The 21092-nt window shown below is 39.2% G+C and overlaps 1 protein-coding gene across 4 annotated transcripts in view; it reads left to right on the forward strand.

Annotated features, from left to right (window-relative positions):
- The window catches only part of NELL1 (neural EGFL like 1), a 337439-nt gene that overhangs the window by 7413 nt on the left and 308934 nt on the right, over positions 1-21092 (forward strand). For all 4 annotated transcript variants that reach the window (XM_088058095.1, XM_014260240.2, XM_088058094.1 and 1 more), the window contains exon 3: positions 18007-18157. In XM_088058095.1, the coding sequence (XP_087914221.1) occupies positions 18007-18157 (151 nt within the window). The remainder of the gene's footprint in view (positions 1-18006; positions 18158-21092) is intronic.

Below are 21092 nucleotides of genomic sequence, written 5' to 3' on the forward strand. Positions count from 1 at the left end.
ATAGAAAGATATGCATAAAAGACAGGGAAAAATATTATTCTTAATTAGACTTTTGATCAGTGATAGCTCTCTTACAGTAGATAGCATACTGTTTGTTATAGAGTTTCTGGGGAGTGATGTCATGGTTTAATTTATCTTAGAGAAAATGCAGAAAGACTTTTCTTTGAAGTGTTTGAGGTTTCAGTCTGAGACCATCCCAGTAAAGCTGGTGGAGTATTCTGATTTTTTAATAATATTGGTATTAGCAGCCAAACCTCAGGTTTCTGTGTCAAACAGCTTTATAGGCAAAGAAAGAAATTTAGCTCTGTTGTGAATTGTGTGACAGCATGGTGGTAGAACCAAAGTACCAATTGAGAGATGTGGGCTGTATTTGGGCAAGCAAATCTGTTCCTAATTCAGATAAACATAGAGACTTATAGTTAAGTGTAGTCATCTGAGCAGTACTGCTGGGCATGGACTTTGATTGTTAGAGTATTTCAGCTGGATTTTTGAGTGATCAATTCCATTATTTGTATGCTTCAGATCCATTCTCTGTGAAGTGGGGATGAGAAAATAAAAAAAGAGCAGTGTAAGTGCTGACAATGTGCTTTAGAGGAGATGTACATATATAACTCATAATTACAATTCTGCAGTCCGATTCTTAAGATCCCTAACATTCTTATGTCTTATTTTATTAACTTTTACACACAAGAGTGGGGGAAAATGTCTTTGTGGGCAGATGAGTTGCTCTAGCATGAAGGGGCAGAGGAGGGCAAGTGGATATTTGTGAAAAATGCTTTTGGGGAATGGGGCACCCAAGATCCTGATGCTTGAGTCACGTCTCACCTCCAACCATGAGGCTGATGAATTCAAGGAAACAGTTCTAGGGATGGAAAATCTACCTCAGATATTTAAAATATGAGCTCTTCACCTAATGCCTTACAATAACATCTTACAAACATCAAATGTAAGACATCTACGAATAGTATCTTACAGGCATGAAAAGTGTACAGGATCAGGACAGGATTATAGTGTAAGTTGTAGTGCATTAGGAAGCCCTGAACTCAGGCTCTCTTGATGAGGCTCAGTCCTCTTCTCTGTTTCAGATAGCAGGGAAGTAGGGCTTGTCCTGACTTTGATTTATCACAATCTTGAGTTCAGCAGCAGAGGAAAGCTCTGCTTTTAAATAAGACAAGAATATGTTAACTAGTCATCTTGTTTCTAGGTAGAGTGAGACCAACTTTTAGCCTAGCTGTTGAATTTCATGATTACTTCAGCCAATCTAACTTTTGTTCCATGATCAGTTCTTGTTGTGGAAGTAAAAAATTTTATTCCTTTTACAATGTCTGCTATGCCTATTTCTTTTTAATTCTTCCTGAAACATCTCTTTTGAGTTAACAGAGACTTAAAGCCTTTACTTACAAAACAGTTCCCCTCCACACCCCCAAAAGTTTATTAAGGCTTTGTTGTTTTCTTTCCTAGCAATCTGGCACTATTTTTTTAACTTAGCCTTTAAATTAGGAATGGTCTTTTTACTATGTATACTATGTTTAGCACTCAGCAAAGGAAACCACCAAGTACTGTTCAAAGTCTCGAGATCTACAGTGCTTTGTTCTTGACAGTTTCTTGACTTGTATTAAACAGCCACTGGATTTGTAAGAGAAACACCTGGCCTGGAGCTCCTGCAGCACAGAGTTCAGTCATGCTCCTTATTCCCACTTTGTACTAGAGACTGCTGAGTTCTTTTCTGTATGGTCATAGCTCCAACAGGAAAGGTGAAAGAATAACAAGTATCTTAAAGCACAAAGGCAATGTTTTTGTGAGAAAAAGAGTGAAACTTGTTGAGCTTCTGAAACAAAAGGACTGTCCTGCTTCACACCAAAAGAGAAATCAAAGCTTCACTTCTAAGGTGGGTAGAGGTGCCTCCCAGAAGACTCTTGAGCTTCTAGATGAAGTGCAATCCTCTCTGTTGCTGTTTTCCTTCAGTGTTTTATGACTGACTGACTTTTTTAGACTAATTCCTAACTTAGAGAGTAGAAGTGTTTTCAGATTTCGCTCCAGTACTCTCAGTCCAAGAAGTGAGGTTTTGCACTGCTGAACTGAAAGAGGTTTGAATGCTGGCCAACTTTGCCATGTTTTGTGATTGGTGGATAAAAACAACTGCCTAAATTGATTTTGTCATCAGGAATGAGCACATACCCTTTTTATCAGGAATGCTAGCTCTGCTTCAGGTAGGATGGTTTTCAGGATATGCTCCTTGTGCCCTGGCAATGTGTTTGGGGCAACTGCTCAGCACTGAGCTGTGCTCATTGAATTCCAAGCCCAGGTGAAGTCTGCTGCCTTTGTCCATCTGTGCTGAACTTCTCACCCTCAGTCTCAATGGCCAGGGTGCTATGGCCAAGGTTTTAATCCACTTCAAGTGTTAAACTCTGTTATGCCAGCATAATGTACAAGGTGTGTGAGCTGCAGAGCTCAGAAAATAGCCAGGGACTGGATGAGAGAGAGTAGGTAACAGCTCAGGGAGGAAACATGTCATTACTCTTCCTGGGGCAGATGGTAGGAGTTCTGCAGTTGAGTAGGAGAGATAAACTTTAATTTTGGATTTCAGGCATCAGTCCCTCTTTACGTGAGATAATGAGACAAGAGTAATTGTTTTTTGTGGGATCTCTCCTGCTATGTTTATAGCAAATATTAAGTATTGTTCTTACAAAGCAGAAATCTTACAGCAGCAGAAAAATTAGGAAGGCACAACATGGTGGCTGGAAATTATAGTTCTGCCTTCAGCTGTCATGGAAGAGAGTAGCTCTAGTACCTTTGGCATGATGGTGTATCTGAATATCACATCTTGTGGTAATGCCGGGGTTTTTTGGGCAGAGCCTCTGGGCATACCTGGAGGCTGCTGGCAGCTCCCTCCATGTGCTTTGGGACGTCTGGCAAAGCAGCTGATGACCCTTGCACTGTAATATGTATGTAAATGTATATAAAGGAATGTTGTAATATATATCTAAATGTATATAAAGAAATGTCTGTTTTTTCTTAATTTTTTTTCACCAGATACTGCCCACTGTCACTTGGACTTGTGCCTGTGCAGCTGCTCCCCTCCAGCTGGATGAGATTTTTTTCTTTTCTCTTTTAAAATTCCCTTTGCCTGAGGTGCTGCTGGCCTAGGCATGGGGCTGGGCTGTTCTCTGAGGTGGGGCTGGCCAGATCCAGTAGTATGTCCCTTCACAGAGGTGTCCTGTAGCTCACCACAGAGGAAGCTCTGCAAGCTCCTTGAATTTGTGAGCTTTTATTTTATTTTAAAGGTCAGAACGAGGTATTTTGCCATTGATGTGCCACACTGTGTAGGCCTACTCTGGTTCCTACAGGGGTGGGTGAATTTGGGGTTTTACCTCATGTTGCCTGTGGGATGCCTCTCCTGGGCTCTTGAGAGTTCATGGGGGAGAGGCCGCTGACATTAGATAAAAAGCCTTTTTATGTGTCAGTAAAAACACTTTGACACCTGAGGTGTGGATCAGCCTCTTGCTCCCATCATGCAGTAACATTCAGGTGCAGTAGCATTCCTTGGTGTTTAATTTTGGCTGTTTCTCTTGGCTTTCCACTGAGGTACCTCTTCTGAAAATCCCCCTCTCATCTGGGCACAGCAGAATTAGTGGTTTACTTAAAGCTGATTTGCTTTCTGTCTGGCTCTGAAGGCAGCCATGGACACTTCTTTTCCCAGTGTGTGTCTGTCCCTATGGTGGAGGCTTGTGGAATTGTGAGAAGCCCATCCCTTGGAGAGTGGGATCATCACTGGCACTCCATGTTCATCCCTCAAGATGTTCTCCTGTTTTACCAAGCTCCAGCCTGGTCCTTAGGAGACGTGGCAGCTGCCCACCATCCTAGAGTGTTGACAGAGGTGTTAGCCCTTTGTCAGAGCTGGTCTGTGAGGCACTGCTAGAATAAGAATTTAAATAGGATGCCAACAGCTGGGCTGACTGCACCCAGCAGGATAGAGGAAACTGTGACTTCCCTGATGTGGAGATGGTTTCCAAGCTTGTGTCCATCAGCAGGACTTGATCTCTTCTTGGGGTCTTGAGTGCTTGTCCTGCTTTCACCTCTTCCTTCCCTGCTTTTGTCCCCATCCCTCTGTAGAAGCTGGGAATGAGAGGGACTTGAAGCCAGAAGTCTAGCGCCAAGGACTGAGTTTGTAAGTGACAATGATATGGTTGGGATGAGCAGGCTCCCCTGAGAGCCAGGAGTGACACAGGCTGGTGCTGGGCACATGGGTGGAAGCAGCTGGATGAGGTGAACTCTGACAGGCAGAGCAAGGGATAATGGCCTCAGATGGTGAGAAGAGCTTTGTGGAGGAGCTGGAGGCCAAGGAGGAAGCAGGTGATGGCCAGGCAGGAAAACTGTGACAAAGACATTACAAGGACTTTAACTTGAGGGATGAGGGAGAGAGGTGCAGGGATCAAGAGCATGGTAAGGGGAGCTGTGCACAGCAGTTGGAAGAAGCAGCCTGGAGAGAGAAGCACAAGGCTGTGGCCTGGATTGAAAGCACAAAGACTGCAGTCTTGGGCCAGGAGAGTAGAATTGGGTAAAGGTTTGCTTATGGTATAGGCAGCATTGGAGCAGCATAATCAGGAAGAGCGCAGGAAGTTTAGACTTGGTGGTGCTGAAAAGTAGCCATTGATGTCTGTTTATATTTAAGTGTTTTTGGAGGATGCAGCTTGGATAATGTGAAGGTTTATATTAGTGAATTAGAACTTTACTTTTGCTGTGTTGCTCGTCTGTAAAACTGAGGTGCTAATGCCCTTTCCTCTAACAACAGTGGTATGGAGAATTCATTAGTATTTGTAGAAGGCTCAAATACTGTGCTGGAATAATTAGCTTGGTCATGGTGTGTTCTGCCTTCAGAGAAGGATTTGAGTATGGTGGATTTACTGTTCATGGTGAGCCTTGAACAATAAAAATAAAGTAAAACTCAAGATCCTTGTTTGTTAAATAGTTTTTACTCTGTTCTTTCCTTTGTGCACTGTGATCACTGACTGTGTGATCCTATAATTAAGAAAGGTTTTGGAATATTCATCCCCAGAGGGTTGAGCAAGGATTTCCTGTGATACTTTAATTCAAACATCTGCCTAACTTTTATATATATATATATATATATATATATATATATATATATATATATAAAATCTGGAATTAGAAGGGTTGAGTGAGATGAATCATCTGCAATGGAGGAAATGAAAGATCACCTGAGACATAATTATTAAACAATGCTTTGAGGCTTTGAAGATAAATAAACTACTATTAACTTCATCAGTTCCCAGAGGTAGATTTTAAAATACTCTTATATACCCATGCTGTTTTGGCTGTTTAATGTTTCTTCTTCTTCATATGTTAGAAATTTGTCTAGGGGTAAAATTTATCCAGCATATCAATATAAAAGTATAGCTTGTGAATAATTTCAGAGTTTCTCATTCAGTATGCTCTTGTTTAAAACACCCCTGCCCCTTGCTTCCAAGTAAGTGTAGACTAAAATAGAAACCTAGTCACATTAAACAACAGTGACCAATTTCTACTTTACTTCCCCCCCCCCACCATCCTGAATGCTGTCATGCTGCCTTCTGTTACTTGACATTTTTTTAGATTTCCCATCATGCCTGTAATGATTAGGAGAGAGTTCTGAGCATACATTGCCTCTGTCCTTGACAGTTATTTTTGCTTTCCTGGGAGTCAATAATTGTGTTACGTGTCTATCTTCATTTGCCACGATGGTAAGTACAGAGGGGAAGTGGGATAAGTACTTCTGTAGTGTGCTAAAAGCCTTGAATGCTTCTAGCAACCTGTTGACAAAGTCCTGTCATGAAGATAAGCAGAAGAGAAATAAAAGTTCTTTGCTCTTTAATGGGCTGAGACAGGGATGCAGAAATTAATTTATTAGGAATTTATAGAAATTAGATCCATGTGTGGATCTAGGTCCTTACAATGAAAGTCACGCTGATAAAAATAAGACTAACAGTTTGAGTTTCTTGTATCTTCATCAAAATAGGAATACAACAAAAATAGTCTTCTTCATGCAAAGATTTTGGTGAATGGATACTCTTCAGTCATATCATACTGTAATTAGCTCCTTGTTTAGTAAACAAGTATTAAAGTGGAGTAAGAATATTCTGTAGCATCTTTTCAGATGGGCCCATGTTCTTGTCAGAGCTGTGGGAGGTTGGGGTGAAGCATAGTTTGCACCTGGGTAGTGTTGCCTTGGGGCAAGTCCCTGAGTGGTCCTGGGCAAAGAATCCTGCTCAAGCCTCTGCACCTCATATTGCAGCTCTGGGTTGCTGGACAGATGCTGTGTTAAAAGAGGGCACAACTTAGTGCATTATCAGGGCGCTGCTGAGCTAAAACTGCTTGAAATGAGGAGGATGGGGAAAAGCAGTGCTCAAGAACTGGGTTCTTACTGTAGGAAATGAAATAAAATGCCCTGTTATTGAGTATTTTGACCCCAAGGGTGGTGATATTTTAAATTTTAAACCAATTTTAGTAGAAACTTGTTAATAACTGAGAAAAATGTTTATATGCGGCCTACTTCATTAAATTACTTCCAAACACAGCTCTGTCTTTTGCCTAAAAGGAAGTGGTGTTATTTGATATTACTTTCACTAGTTTAATTTTTTTTTTTTAAGATTTTGTACCTTAAAGAAGTACACAAAGGCAGATACAATAAGACCTAATGAAGGAGCCAGACATGAACCATTTCCTGTGGTGAAAAATCCTGCTGTCTTGAACTATTTATGAAGTATAAAGATTAGATGCTACTTGAGACCTTAACCTGCTTTTTCTGTGCCAAATTCTAGAATAACCCTGACACCTGTGGTGTGGGTGTATAAATTACACACAAGGGGGTACTTTTTTTCTGTTATTTTTCATTTTCACCACATAAATGGCATGAAGTATTCATGTCATACTGTGCTGGTTTTATGGTGTTACATCATGTGATTGCCTTGCCTTCTGTGGCTTGTTCAAGGATACAGAGTGCATTAGGGTGGTTTTTTTGTTTGGTGTTGGTTGGTTGGTTTTTTTTTAGAATGGGCAAAAGTTTGTTTTGGCATCTGATGCCCAATCCAGCATAGGATGATATCGTTAGTTATAGGTTGCATATCTGCTAAAATAGCATAGTTGGTCCTGTAATTCTGATGACAGGGATCTGTGAATCACTGTTTTAGAGCAGTAAGTACTGTAGCTCAAAATTGGCTTTGCTTCCTAAAAGCCTCTCAATACAGCTTTTCGGTCCCCCATCCTCCATCTTTTGTGGTAACATTTCTTACATTACAGCAGAGTTTGCTTTGGGTGCCCTGAATTGTAAGTAGGAGAAATAGTATAAGATCACTTCAGCTGCAGGGGCTGTTTTAAAGTGTGTCTTCCCTTGCACGTACAGATGGCTCCTCCCTCTGAAGCTGTGAGGTTTCCATTTGGCACGTGTGAGAACAGACACTTCCAAAGGAGATAAATTTGTGTTGTAAAGCTTCATTGGTATTGTGAAGCCCTCTTCCTTATGTCTTTATTTTAATTTTTAAAAAACTTTGTGTGAACTGGAACATAGCAAAAAACTTTCGAGAGCAAAACACATATAAAACTACATCTTGAAGTTTAAATACTTGTTGCTTCTAAAATGGACTGTCTACAGATAGCATCTGTATCTTTCTCTGTTTCTCTCTCTCTACTTCATTGTGAATAATAATCTTGAAATTTCAAAGCCTCTTCCTGGGGACTGGGGAAAATAATAAAGGCAGAATGTGTGGGAGGAGAGTGGGATTTGTGTGTGTATGTGTCATGATTCTTCGTGGTCTGTGGAGGTCTCCACAGATGCTCATCGTGGTGTTTGGAAAGTGTAGCAGCACAGCCTTAAAACATGATATTTGTAGAATAATTTGGTAAATGCTGATGATTTGGAAACCTCATGTATTGCACTTATCCCAAGCCTTCCTTTTCAGGGAATGTACTGACCAGCTGTGGTAGGATCCTGCAGTATTAGTTACGGTGATCTTGTTTGGGAAATGGTGGAAGAAATTTAGGTTTTCTTCATTGTAACTAATTATGGAGTAAAAAATAAAAGAGTTTTGCTTTTATAATAGCATTTCTCACATATTTAAGTCATGTTCTCTGCTTTAGCTTTTTGTTCTCTGATACTTGGCATTACTTTTAATGTTTTTTGATGTCTTGTGAGTGTCAGCTTTCAGGCAGGATATTCTGCCCACCTTGCTTTGTGCCATCCTAATTGCTTCAAAATGTAATAATTAAAAAAAAGGAAATGTTATTGCTGCTGTTACTGCTAACAGCAAGAAATGCAGAAAAGGGGGCACATGAGACAGTTCTATTTAAATAAAAGCTTATTTTCAGAAACAAAAGCTTATGGAGAAAAAGGGAGCTCTTAATACCCCAATCACGTTTCCTGTTACGGATGAACCCACAGCCATAGATGCTATCAAAGCTGTCATATTTTATTCATGTGTTGTGGTATGCTTGGGTGAAATAAGAAAAGCAATGGTCCAAATCTTAATTATGATGTAAAAAGATAAAACAGTTATTACTGTGACTTTTTAAAAGAAATTATTAAATCTCTCAAATCATGTAAAACTGATGGAGAATTACTAAGTATGTTAGTTATTTATGGTTCTTTGTTGTGGGTGTTGAGAAACACTTCACCAATAGCGTTTATACTTTGGGAGAAAATAAAATGTGTGCCTATGTATGTTCCAAGAAACAAAGATATCTAGAATATTGAATATAAACATACAGAGTCTGACAGCAGAAATTATACTTCAGTAGTGAAGGGCTCTGAGAAATGTATTATGTCTCATGCTATTATCATGCAGTTAATAAATAAAACAGACACCCAGGATTTATTTGCTTTAGCAATAACATAGAAGTGATTTTTTTTTCTCAGGGAAAGAAAACAAAAGGGAGAATTAGATCAAGAAACAAGTGTTGTTTAATGCTTGTATAAATCATATCTAGAGTATAAAAAACCCTGAAATCATAACATTTCAGCAGTACATGACCTATGCTTTAAAAGTAATTAAGAAACTATTTAGACTGTCAAGTCTTTAAGAGTTTTTGAACCAAGAGAGCACTTCAGCTTATGCTTGCTTCGAACTTCAAGGATAATTTCATTGCCTTTAGTTGGATAATTCATGTGATAAAATGATTGGAAATTAAAACTGGTGTGTAGATATGTCCAGATCTGTTAGCTGCATTAGGCATAGTATCCTCTCTCCACAGTGAAGAAACCAAGTCAGATTTGTGCTTAGCTCAAACTCCCCTTAATGAGCTATTTCAAGTAGTATTTTGATTTACTCATTTATGAATGCAGATTTTCTCCAGAGAGACAAATTCTAATTTCTGTGTGGCTTTGCTGAAGTTAGACTGGGATTTTCAACATAGTCAGAGTAATTTAGGCACTGTGCTTCTCTCCCACTCCAGTGGAATCTGGATCTTACATTTTTTTTTGAAATGGGTTATTTGTTGACTTTATCTGTTAAAGGCATCATAAATCATTAGGAATCATAAAGGACTTCAGGAGTACTTAAGTTTTTTTTTTAAATATTGTTGCCACAAATTATGAGCAGTATTTATTATTACCTGGAAAAAAAGAAGAGTGCTAAATGAGAAATCAGAATTATTACATAATGCTCAAAAATTTAAATAGACCAATCTTTCTGTTCCATTAATCTCATATTTTATTTCTGGATTGCAAACACATTTGGAGTCACACTGGGAGGAAATACTGCAATTAGTAGTTATTTGCAAAACTTGTCTTCTGTTTGTTTTTGTTTTTTTTGTTTTAGGGGCTCCTTACCTTGTGGTACCACCTTAAGTTTCCTTTAAACAAATGCAGAATGCATTTTGTTAAGTTTTAGTATATATAGCATCATTTTTAAAAGCAATCTCTAATATTTTTGTGTGACTTCAAGCATACTTGAAAATGCTTTGTAGAAGGGGAGGAAAAAATTGTTTAACTTGCTTTTGCATGAAGCCATATTTTTGAGTGGGTCATTATTTGTGTGTGACATTCATATTTAATATATTCTTGAAATAGATCCCCAGAGTGGCCAGTATTTATCCTGCAAAATGGATAGCACACTGGGAATGGTTCTTGGCAATTACTGCAGTGTTTCCACTGGCTCTGTTCACAGTGTTGCTGGTGTAAGTCCATAGTCTTTCTGTTAAAATGTTATTTTCCAGATTGGCAAAGAACAATCTTTATAGGCACAGTAATGTGATAACCTTATCTAATGTAGGTAAACAGCGGAAAAGATGATACAATCAGTGACTCTTGAGCTAATTAACTAACAACACATGTAATTTGATTAACTCACATGATTTAAGAGCAGATTATGTGCTTTTAGTGATAGTGAACTTCTGGAGCATTTCAATGAAGCATTTAAATTAAGGGTTCAACCATTTGTAAACAGTCTTGATTTCAGCATGAATCCCTTGAGGAAACAAGGGAGCCTACTTGAGAAGATGAGCTCAGCAGCCGTTTAAAATACATGAAATAAGCTTAAGTAGCTGCCTTGAGTAACAGGTGATGTGTAGCCTCAGCAAGGTGTAGTACCTGTTTTGACAGCAGGAAACCTTCTCCAAAGGCTCTTGGCTTGACTGCAGGTGTCTGATTTTGGTCCATAGCAGCCAATTGGTTTGATGGCAATGTCAGTCACTGGGTTTTGAGTGTAACCTGCTTCGCCTCGCACTGCTGGAGAAGTGTCTCCAGTGCTTTCCTTGGTCATTCTGCCTGCGTGGGTGGAAAAGACAAGGAAAGAGCCCTGGAGGTAGGAGGCCCATATGGATTTTCTCCATAGGGGCTTCGTATCGACTTTGTATCCACTGGTTGCTCTGCCACTTAGGCACCTTTGGCTGGCTGGGGCTGGAGACGCACAGGTGGCTTCCTTCATTCTTGACATGTGTTCATTTCCAGGTCTTGTGCAGTATCTGCTGCTTTCTTTGTTCCAGAGAACTCAACTGGCATGGTTCAGTTTGAAATGCTGATAAAGCAAACGAAGGACTTAAGACCCTGTGACATCTACTTAATTAGCGTGAGTGTGGTCACTCTAGCTGGTGTTCAAGTCAAGGTAATTTTCAAGAAGCGAAGAGTCTGATATTAAGCCACTAAATCAACTAAATTAGTTGTTGAAGAGAAATTGTGATTTGATAAGTATTCTCTGTTTGATTCCTTCAGTGACTCAAAATTCTCCTGCCCCTGGCATCTGGAGTTTTAGAACTGGGTTTGCAATGGCTTCCTGAAAGGATTTTTATTTATATGTATATATAATTTTAAACACTGGATAAATTTTGTTAGGAGAGACCTATTTGTAAACTAGTTTACAAACATGTATATCAAAATGACGGCAATAAATGAGCACATATAGCCAGGGGTCGTTTTGCATGATACAAAAGCAGAGTTTACATTGAATTACACTATTTTTCCACTTTCTCTAGCAGAACTGCTTTTGCTGTATAGTCATGGGAACTTACCTTTGTGACATTAGCTGTTCACCCTGGTAATTGCTCCATCCTCTAATTTAATGAAAACCCATTAAACCGAAACAATAATTAAAATGAGACATCATCTCTGTAGGAGGCTTGCATATTAAAATCACCAAGCATTTCACTGCAGATGGATCTTATTCTTGAGAAACACTGAAGCAACATGTAAAAAGTGATTTACTATGAATAATCATAATTTAGAAAACTGTGCTGTTGAACATGATTTCCTGCTTTTTACTACTGACTCTGAATGGAACTAGCAAGGCAAAAACATTTACAGTGTCTTTTCATGCTGGCGAGAATACTCAGAAACAGAGATGTGCTTATGAGAATACATCATACCCTCTTTGGTCCTTCATGGTAGTATAGTTTTTCAGAGAAGGGTGGGGTGTTTTGACCCCTCTCTTTGGGTTGCTGGCAGGTAGAACAGGTGATCCTGTTCCAGTGCAGGTGCCCCAGAGAGCTACAGAGTGTCATCTTAGCACCTTAACATAAATTTACACTTATTTTCCGTTGGCAGTACCCACATCTTATTGAACCTCGTCATTTAGCCTGGGTGGAAGCAGTGCAGGCCTGTGGGTCTCAGCAGGACAGCGTGAGCTGTCTGGAGCCTTAGTGCTTATGGCTGAATTGAGCTCCTAGAGTGCTCTGAGGGATGTATATGGTTCTGTGCCTTTTCCTGCCACAGGAGCATGTTATGAAGTTTTCTATTTTCTTAGCATATAAAGAGAAATTTATATGGGTTTATCCCCATAGCTCAAAATAAAAAATCGGTGGTATCTGCAGACATCTACATTTTTCCCTTGGTAGGTAGGGAGGGACAAGTAAGTGAAGCATTTCTCTGCTTGGCAGTGAAATGATTCTTTTTGGAGAAAATCCCCATAATTAATGCAATCATCCTTCTGGGGATTTTTGCATCTGTTTGTGACTTGTGTGGACTGAGGAGTGCTTTTAGAAAGGTGGAAGTGAGTGGGAATGGGCATTTATCACTGGTGTTTTGCACTGTGGGTTGGAGATTTTGATGGTTTTTGGTTTTTTCTTTGGTTTTTTTTTTTTGGTTTTTTTTTTTTTTTTGTTTTTACCAGTTCTTCAAAAGATGTTTTTTGAGACCAGTGTGCAGGAAGGGAGTTGGTGCACTGGATCCCACTTGACTCAGAGGCTTTGTGAGCCACCTGCTTCAGTGAACAAGAAGGTTTTATGATGCTGTTGTGTGTTTTCATCCTCAGCAACTGTTAGGAACTACTTGCACTGAGAGTTGCTAGTTTTGGCTCCTTCTAATATTGGTTTCATTTTTGTAAAGCTGGTGACATAAAAAAAATGGGGCACTGAGGTGATTTTTTGTTTTATTTTTTTAAATACAGTTTTCAGTTTTATTGGATTTTGCCCATAGCAAGGTAAAAGCCAAAAAAGCTGTAATATTCAATTCTTTAATTGCTATAGCTTAAATCCAGGTTCTCTGTTGTTGCAGGATTAATTTCTACTTTATTGTCCAGGGTGACTGGTCAAAGTTTCTACTGAAAGCATGTTGAAGCAAATAGCTTTAAAATGATTGAAGTTACCAATAAAGCAGTGTGTTCTGCAGTATGTTCTCTGTCAAGGGAAGTAAAAGGTATTGAAGCAGGCTAGTGAATGATAAAATGTACCTATTGCTTTAGAAAATGAGTTGATTCAGAACTGAATTTGAGTATTTTTCCTCTAATGGAGGCATATATTAAAGGAAAATTATTCCCTAGATGGATTGGGATATGGCTTTTAACAACTGGTGCACATTTTTCATCACTTAAAATTCAATCCCAAATGGTCACATATTTCCCTTTGTATCTTGGATTGTTGTCACTGTCAAAGGAAGCTTGGCAAAACCTTTGCTTTCTTTCCTAGCATAATCCTTTTCCTTCTCTAACTAATTTTTTCTGCTTCTGTGTGGTGGTGATTTTCTTACACTGTTTCTAACGGAGCTGATGCCAGCTCCTCCATTTCTCTTATCTGGAGCTTCTAATATGTTCAGGGTTACAAATGGCAGAAGCCTGAGATTTTCATTTTTAGTTGCTAGAGCTGGTGATACATAGAGCATTGAATCCACAAAGGAAGATGTGACTTGAGGGTTTAAATCGGGCTGGGTAGGGACTGATGCTGATCCTGAGTTATTGTACCTAATTCCATTTGGCATTTAGGGTTAGTGTGCACTGAAATACCTGAACATAACCTGAAATATGAACACTGAACGGTTCATATGTGTGAGGTAAAGCTTGGCCTAGAATAATTGACCCCAGAGTGCATCACCTTTCCTTTGCTTTTATGGTGAAGTGAAAACACACCTATGCTAAAATAAAAAATTGTGACTTATTTTGAAAGTGCTGATAGTGAGTGTTGTGGGTAGTTACAGTTGTGGGTACAATCTCTCTGTGTGCCTCATGGTGTAGGAGCTTGCTGCAGCTGGGCAGGGTGCTGTAGGTATGCTCTGCAGCCAGAGTTGTGGTGTGAATGCTGACCCTCTGTGTCAGGGCAGCCCTGGGTGCCACTTCGTCTTGTAGCTCATTTCGGCTTGGCAGGGCTGTGTTGGTCAGGGGCTGAATGGGTGTAGCGTTCTGGGGCTACAGGATCATGTCCAGAGAGGCTGCGGTTACTGGTGACCGATATGGGACTCAACAAGACAGGCTTCTGCATGGTTAATCTCTGGAGACCATTTATTCAACACGGGAACAAACTCAGTTTAAATCCAGAGACAGAGCCCAGAACAGAGGCAGGGTGATGGGTTTTGTGGGACAGAGCCAGGGTGTTAAATCCCTGTTTAAGGCTGGGGTCTAATAGGAACAGAGCAAGGCAGAAACCCCAGGGGCACAGAACCAATCACAACACCCTGGGCTGCCACCACACGAGGGGTCCGGGGTGGGGAACTCTTCCTGGGCTCACAGGGCACATCCCCCGAGGCAGAGGGTGGAATTTATTTTTCCCAGGCTTTAGAGCCACGCCTCTCACTTTAACAATGCTTATCTAAAACTAAATCTTTGCCTCCCTGGGCGGAGGTGCCTCACAAATGGGCTCTCAAGGGACAGGGTATCCAGGAGAAGGCAAGGTGGCATCCCTGGCTGTGGGGGAGATGGTAGTAACTAAATGATTATTGCTCTCTGTCTTGGCAAACCAGACCATTGGTTTGTGTTTGGCACTACTTCCTTGGAGCCACAGATTAAAAAAAAAGAATTAAAATCAAGCAACACATATCCTCTCTCTGACATAAGTGTGTCTTGTGCTTTTGTTATGCTGAAGGTAGAAAGTTGCCTTTACTTGATGCTCTGAGATGATTCTATCTCTTGGACTTGCAAATAACTGAGTATGCTTGCTTTCTTTCCTTGCTTAATTTTAGAAACACTCTGATATTTTTTAAAAAACCCTCCAGACAGTCATTATTTCAAATTAAGAAAATATAATCACATAGAAGGGCATATGAAAGTCGTATCTGTGTTTATTTATTTTGCTGAGATTGCATTATCATTCAAGCATGAAGCGATGTTTCATTGAAGATTGCTGTATAAACCTATATTGTTCTATATTATGTAGGAAATATGACATTTCATTACAGGCAGACAGTTGTTTTTATAGAGACATAAAAAGTATTTTGCCTTTCAGGTACCTGCTGTGAGGGGGTGTATGTAATTCACAATTTTTCTTCTTTTTTTTTTAATTTCCAAGTGTGAAAACCTACCTGAAAATAGAATGGTCTTATTCTAAATTGATTGTACTCCTTGCTCATTTGTATGATATTTTCTGCAGAAATCAAGCAAAACACAAACATGACGTTCCTGGGGATGATGTGCGAGGGCAGACACTGCTGGAGAGGCGTGGGGGGCTGTGCCATGGGGACAGGAGTGAGAGATGCAATGTTGTCTTCAAAACCCCTCCTTCCCAGCATTTGAGTTCCAGGTTGCAAGCCCAGGTTGTGCTTGGCACTGGTGCAGTCTCAGCTCCAGAACCCCAGGCGGTGTGTCCTCTGGGTCCCCACCAGCCCTGCTGGCCTTCTCAGCCTATGAGTCCAGTTGCATTTACCATCTCACCATGGAACTAGTGGGAAAGTCCTCTTGTAGTTACTGAGATTAGGCTGTGGAAAGCAACATTTCTATTGACATTTTTGCATCAGCAAGTAAATTTTTTCACGTGGGTTGCAGTAGGGATGTCCCAATGTGCTGGCAATGACTGGACTCTCTCCCCAAATACATAGCACTGTACTTAGAATTGTGTTAATTTCTAAAAAACCTGTATATATAACTTCCTTTGTACCAATTACACTACCATAGTGTTGCAAAGCAGTTTCTAGATACTATTTATTACCCAGTAGTTTCAATCCAACACTCTGGAATTTCATAACTTTGGATCTTAGCGATCTTAATCAACAGGGAACAAATATCAGTGTTTCATATGGTTTTAGTATACTGTTACCTGTGAAGAGGTGGCAGAGAATAGAAAAATATTTCAATGCATGTTTCTAACTGAAGTAGTCAGTGCACTGATGAACCATGGATGGTTCTGAGCAAGGAGCCCTATATTTTTGTATAAAATTTGATGGGTAGGTGGTGGAATGTGGGCCTTCCTGTAATGAGAAGTTGTTGTACTTTGCAAGGCTTGACTGAAGTTAAAACATGTATGTTCCACTGACAGCATTGCCTGTGCTTTTATGTGAAAGAAATTCTGAAAGCTTTGGTAAGTTGTATTTTATTTCTGGTAACTGTAACACCTTTAAGAAAAAAAAAAGTAAGACTTGAAGGTTTTTAACCTTCAAAAAAAGATATCATCTTCATTTGTCAGGTCTTGGACATTCTGCCTCTGAGTATTACTTGTGCCTTGGAACATGCTGGCAATGTAAAATATCTGTTTCTGTAGATTGCAAACTGGATATTGGTGAATTTATGGGTCTGTGGGACACATAGTTTTGTATTTCTTGCATCAGCTTTTTAAGAAGAAACTACATGATATTTATTAACAGTAATAACAACTGCTAGGTGAAGATGATACTGATAACAAAAGCTAATAGATAAAGACAAAATCTGGTCTTCTGTGCTGGATTGTTTATTCTTCTACTATATGATGGCAGTGGAGATGATTTCTGGTCTTGGAATCTTTATCCTCTGTTATGGTAAAAGCGGCACTGGACAGACAAATAGTTTGTTGCTGTAAAGTGGGCACTGTATTTTATTTATTGGAGAATTTGAGCCCCTGGCAAAAATTTTTAGATGATGACTAGAGATTTTGGATGTCTAACTAGTACTTTTCACCAGTGAGCCTTCGAGTACAAGCATATATTACAAGTTTTGGTGTGTAAGCTCATTTGGAGGGCTTTAAGCTGCACAGGAACAACTGTGACATCCAATTACCAAACATGCTTGAATACTTTTTCCTTGGAGTTTGGTTTTAGTCCATGGCATTCCCTCAGTAGTTGTGTGTGAGGTTTTAGGTTGTTTTCCAAGCCAGTCTCTCTCCTCTCTGTCTGCAAAGCCTCATTTAATGACACAATGGGGCCTTCTGGTTTTCTGTTAGCTGAGAATTTGTGCCAGCATTTTCGGCTTCACAGTAAAATCTTTGGAAAGCAAGCATACTGGGTTTCTAATTGGTTGTGGCATCCAGGAACTGCAAGTGGTCTTCAAATGTGTGACAAAGGCCCAGCAGGAGAGACATGGCAGTGGGCGGGAAGGTGAAATGCCATGATTTCTCTGCTTTGTGGTCAATTGTCTCATAAAGATGATGTATAGTGAATAAAAGAGTGAGTTAAAAATGAATGTGGTGGGAGATGATGCATTTGAATCTTAGAAGATCAACTCTGAGAAGGTATGGTGCTGCTTGGACATCATCAGGATTAGAGAGGCTGGAATGTTTCTGCATCTGCCTGGTCAGGCTGTAGTTTAATAAATATTGTATGAGATGTCATACTTTGCTTGTCTAAACTGAGAAATCCCTGAAACAGCTGTGGCTCGTAAGCATGTCTTTTATTTATTTCTCAGGCAGGAGCACAGCCGCATAGCATTATTAGCAATAATACATCTCTGCCGTGCACTGTGCAAGGACACATTTCCTGTGATGTACAAGAGAGAGGTGGTAACAGAGTCAGTGGTAAAAACTGAAATTGGAGCTTAGTGAATTGTGTTGGGAGAGTCAGTGCCTGAGATTTCTCAGAATTTAGGGGCTTATTTATCTGACTGCAGCATGCCTTATTTACAGCAACTTAATCTGCTCGCAGCAGACACAAATGGTTCAGCCTCCCGTCAAAAAATCCATCAGAAAATCAGTAGCTGACCAGTTGTGAACTTGTCAAAGTGACAAGTGGGCATGCTGACAGAGATGGCATTTGGGTTTTTTCATTGAAAAAATGCGGTGGTGGACCATGGCAGATGACTCAAAAATGAAAAATATTGATGTGAAAATGAAAAATGTAACCTGAATCTCTCTGAGTTAGCATTTTTACTGGACTGTTATTTCCCTTTTTTTTTCCCCTTTTAAAAATAAAATTCTTAGATACGGAAAGAGAAATCCATGCAGCACCCCATGTGAGTGAGAAGTTAATTCAGCTCTTCCGGAATAAGAGCGAGTTCACGTTTCTGGCCACTCTGCAGCAAAAGGCATTGACTTCTGGAGCTATATTGTCCATCCAAGAGTTGGAGCACAGGTAAGAGGAATTTGTTTCTCTCTCTTGCATCAGCAACATAAAAGATACTGAGTGCCCAGAGGTCTGTTTGGACGATGTGTTTAAATGGTAGATGTAAAATCTAACATGTGAGTTAGAGCATTTCTTCATAATTAGCAATTTACTACTTTTTTTCTAGTTATTTTTTTTTAATAGGAAGAATTAATTATTTAATAATTAAATAATAAATAATTATTTAATTACTTCATTTCATTAATTAATTATGCACTCTGGTCTGTAAAATAACTTCAACAGAAATATCAAAGCCAATGTAGTATAGATGCAGTGCACTTCGGAGGTTACAAACCTTGTAATGCAATTTTCCTGACTAGTTTATTATTCATGCTTTGGAGTTTGCTTTTTCATAAAACTTAAACTTGCACTTTTGCTTCACTGTGTTTTATAACGTTATGAAAGAATAGATTTTCTTTGAGATTCTCCAACTAAGCTATTAAGCAATTAAGCTACTTGTGCTTCCATGTAATACTGCGTATGCTTTCTTCCTAACGTAAGCATGTTATAAACAGGTGTAATTGTATGTATGTCTTTTCCCTCCTGCTGCCCTCCTTTTTTTTCCCTTGCTGTCAGTGTAGGAGGAAAAAGAGGTCCCTTTGATTATCTATTTTAGTGGCAGACATCAGTTTGTTACAAAAAAGGTGTATTTTGTATTATCGTCCATCATACAATTCCAGTGATGTTTTGAGGTTTCAGTGTGTGTGTTGTATCAAACAGTCTCCTGTTTGTGACTTTGTGAATACTTTTTAAATAATTTCTTAGGTCTTGAAGGACCTTTATGTCTAGTGTGACACATAAAACACTAGTGCTGGTCTTTTCTCTTGTAACACAAGAAATGGGATGTTCTTTGGTTGCTCTCATTTCAAATCTAGTACCAGTTATTCTGCAGCACTTCTGTTAAAAAAATCCTATTGGTATTTGTCTTAATCATGTATATGGTACTCAGTTGTTAGCCCAACTTCTTCCCCTTTTGTTGAGAAAGTGTATGAAGGAGTAGACAGTGACTTCATCATGACTAAATTGTCAGTGATGCCTTTTGCCAGTGCCAACAGCTGAGATGTGTAGACAAGGTTCCCCAGTTAAGGGGAAGACTTTGCTATTTCCCTATTCTATATTTTTTCTGTAATCTCTACTTTTTTATTGGTCTTCCTTGTACTTTATTCCTTTTTGTGTTTTTCAGGCAACTGTCTCTGTCTAGAAAAATCTTGTTTTACATTATAGTGGGATCCCTCCTACCATCTCTTCCCGTTCTCCTTCTCTTACTGTATCATTCCTTTTGCATTACTTTCAATTTCTCCAAGCTATTTCAGGCTGTGTGAAGTCATGGTTAACAGGATCAGTTTGCCATGTTAAGAGTTTGTTTAATATTTATTTAAGAAAGAGGACATTGAGGATAGCCTTTGAACAGAAAAATGCTATCACATGCCTGCACTTAGCAAAATCCAAGGTCAAACTAGACAGGCAGTGATGGTTATACAACGCAAGACACATGGATTTTTAGATATGGCATCTACTGAATGCAGCTCCTTGAGTTGTCTATCTTGACAGGCAGAGGCTTGTAGGGAGATGTGTGATGCAGGCGTAATCTTGGTTGAACAAAATACACTACTGTTGTCCTCTGGTGCTGAGGTTATCTATAATATTTAAAATGATGACATCTGCTTAAAAATACAAAGAATTGAAGGATTGCCTGCTAGTCTCAATTAAACCTTTGTTGTTCTGTGTAGTAACTGAGGAAGTTTCAGTCTCTAATTCCATGCAGGAGTCAGAACAGGCATGTCTGGTGTTGCTCTTGACTGCTGTAACTTCAGGTGGATTACGGTGGCTATCCTTTTTTTGACTCACTGTGTATCCCTTAAAGCCATTGTTTGTTTCTCAAGTTGCTACTAAGACCTTGGAGGTCTGTGATGACAGAAGTTAATTAAATGGATGACAATGGAGAAAGTACTTTTTAACATGGATGAGAAGAAGAGAAAAAAAGATCTGGGGCCCTACTGAAGAGGACCCTGCTTACATTAGATCAGTGTAATAGCAGAACTTTCAGGCTGATAATTTTTGATGTTTCTCTAACAGCTTCTATCTATAGCTTTGCATGGGGACTGAAATGGGTGCAGACACATCACAGGGCAAGCCTTTTATTAATTGTTGCTCCTACTAAGCTTCTGATAATTATCATGGTTCTGTTCTTGATGACATCCATTTTTTGATCAAGCTTTTTCAATTTCCAGTGTCTGTGAAAATAGACACTGCCAAGAGGATAATAAAGAGTATCTTTATTTCTTCAGGAGCAAGATGTGTGGGAACAAGTATAAGGATACAATTGTTACTTAACCAGTATAGATTTTTTGACTATGGGAAACCAAGAACTTTCTCAATTTCTTCTCTTTGTTCAAAATAGGAGATATTATAGTTAAAGGGTTGCTTTTTTTAACTTACCAGCATACCAAAAGTGGCCTTCAGAACACTTAGGAGGTCAACAGTATAGGAAAAAAAGAAACTCTGTTAGCTGTGGATACCAGAGTTCATATCTCTATAGGAAGTGTCTTTTATTTGCTGTGCAGAGATGTAATAGATGAGAAACAGGTGTAATTCCAATCAATGAAAAGGTGTGTGTATATATTCTGCTTTTTGATGTAGTGGAGATGATTGTCCTATGGTAGTAGTGCATAGAATGCCTAGTTTAAATTTAATTTCTCTAGTTAAGTTTTAGCAGGATTTTATTTTCCAATAGAATGGAGCTCTTAAAGATGATAAAGTAAGATTAATACAATCTCTCTTGAAGTCGATAATTTAGCTATGCTATTTTGTTATTCTAAATGGATATTTTGTAGCAATTAGAGATTTGATGTTAATTTATATAATCATTTGATGGACAGGACAATGATGACAATGCATGTTTGTT

This window comes from Pseudopodoces humilis, chromosome 7, assembly GCF_049639895.1.
Source record: "Pseudopodoces humilis isolate 2021_Gansu_Grassland_sample_001 chromosome 7, ASM4963989v1, whole genome shotgun sequence".
Lineage (NCBI taxonomy): Eukaryota > Metazoa > Chordata > Aves > Passeriformes > Paridae > Pseudopodoces > Pseudopodoces humilis.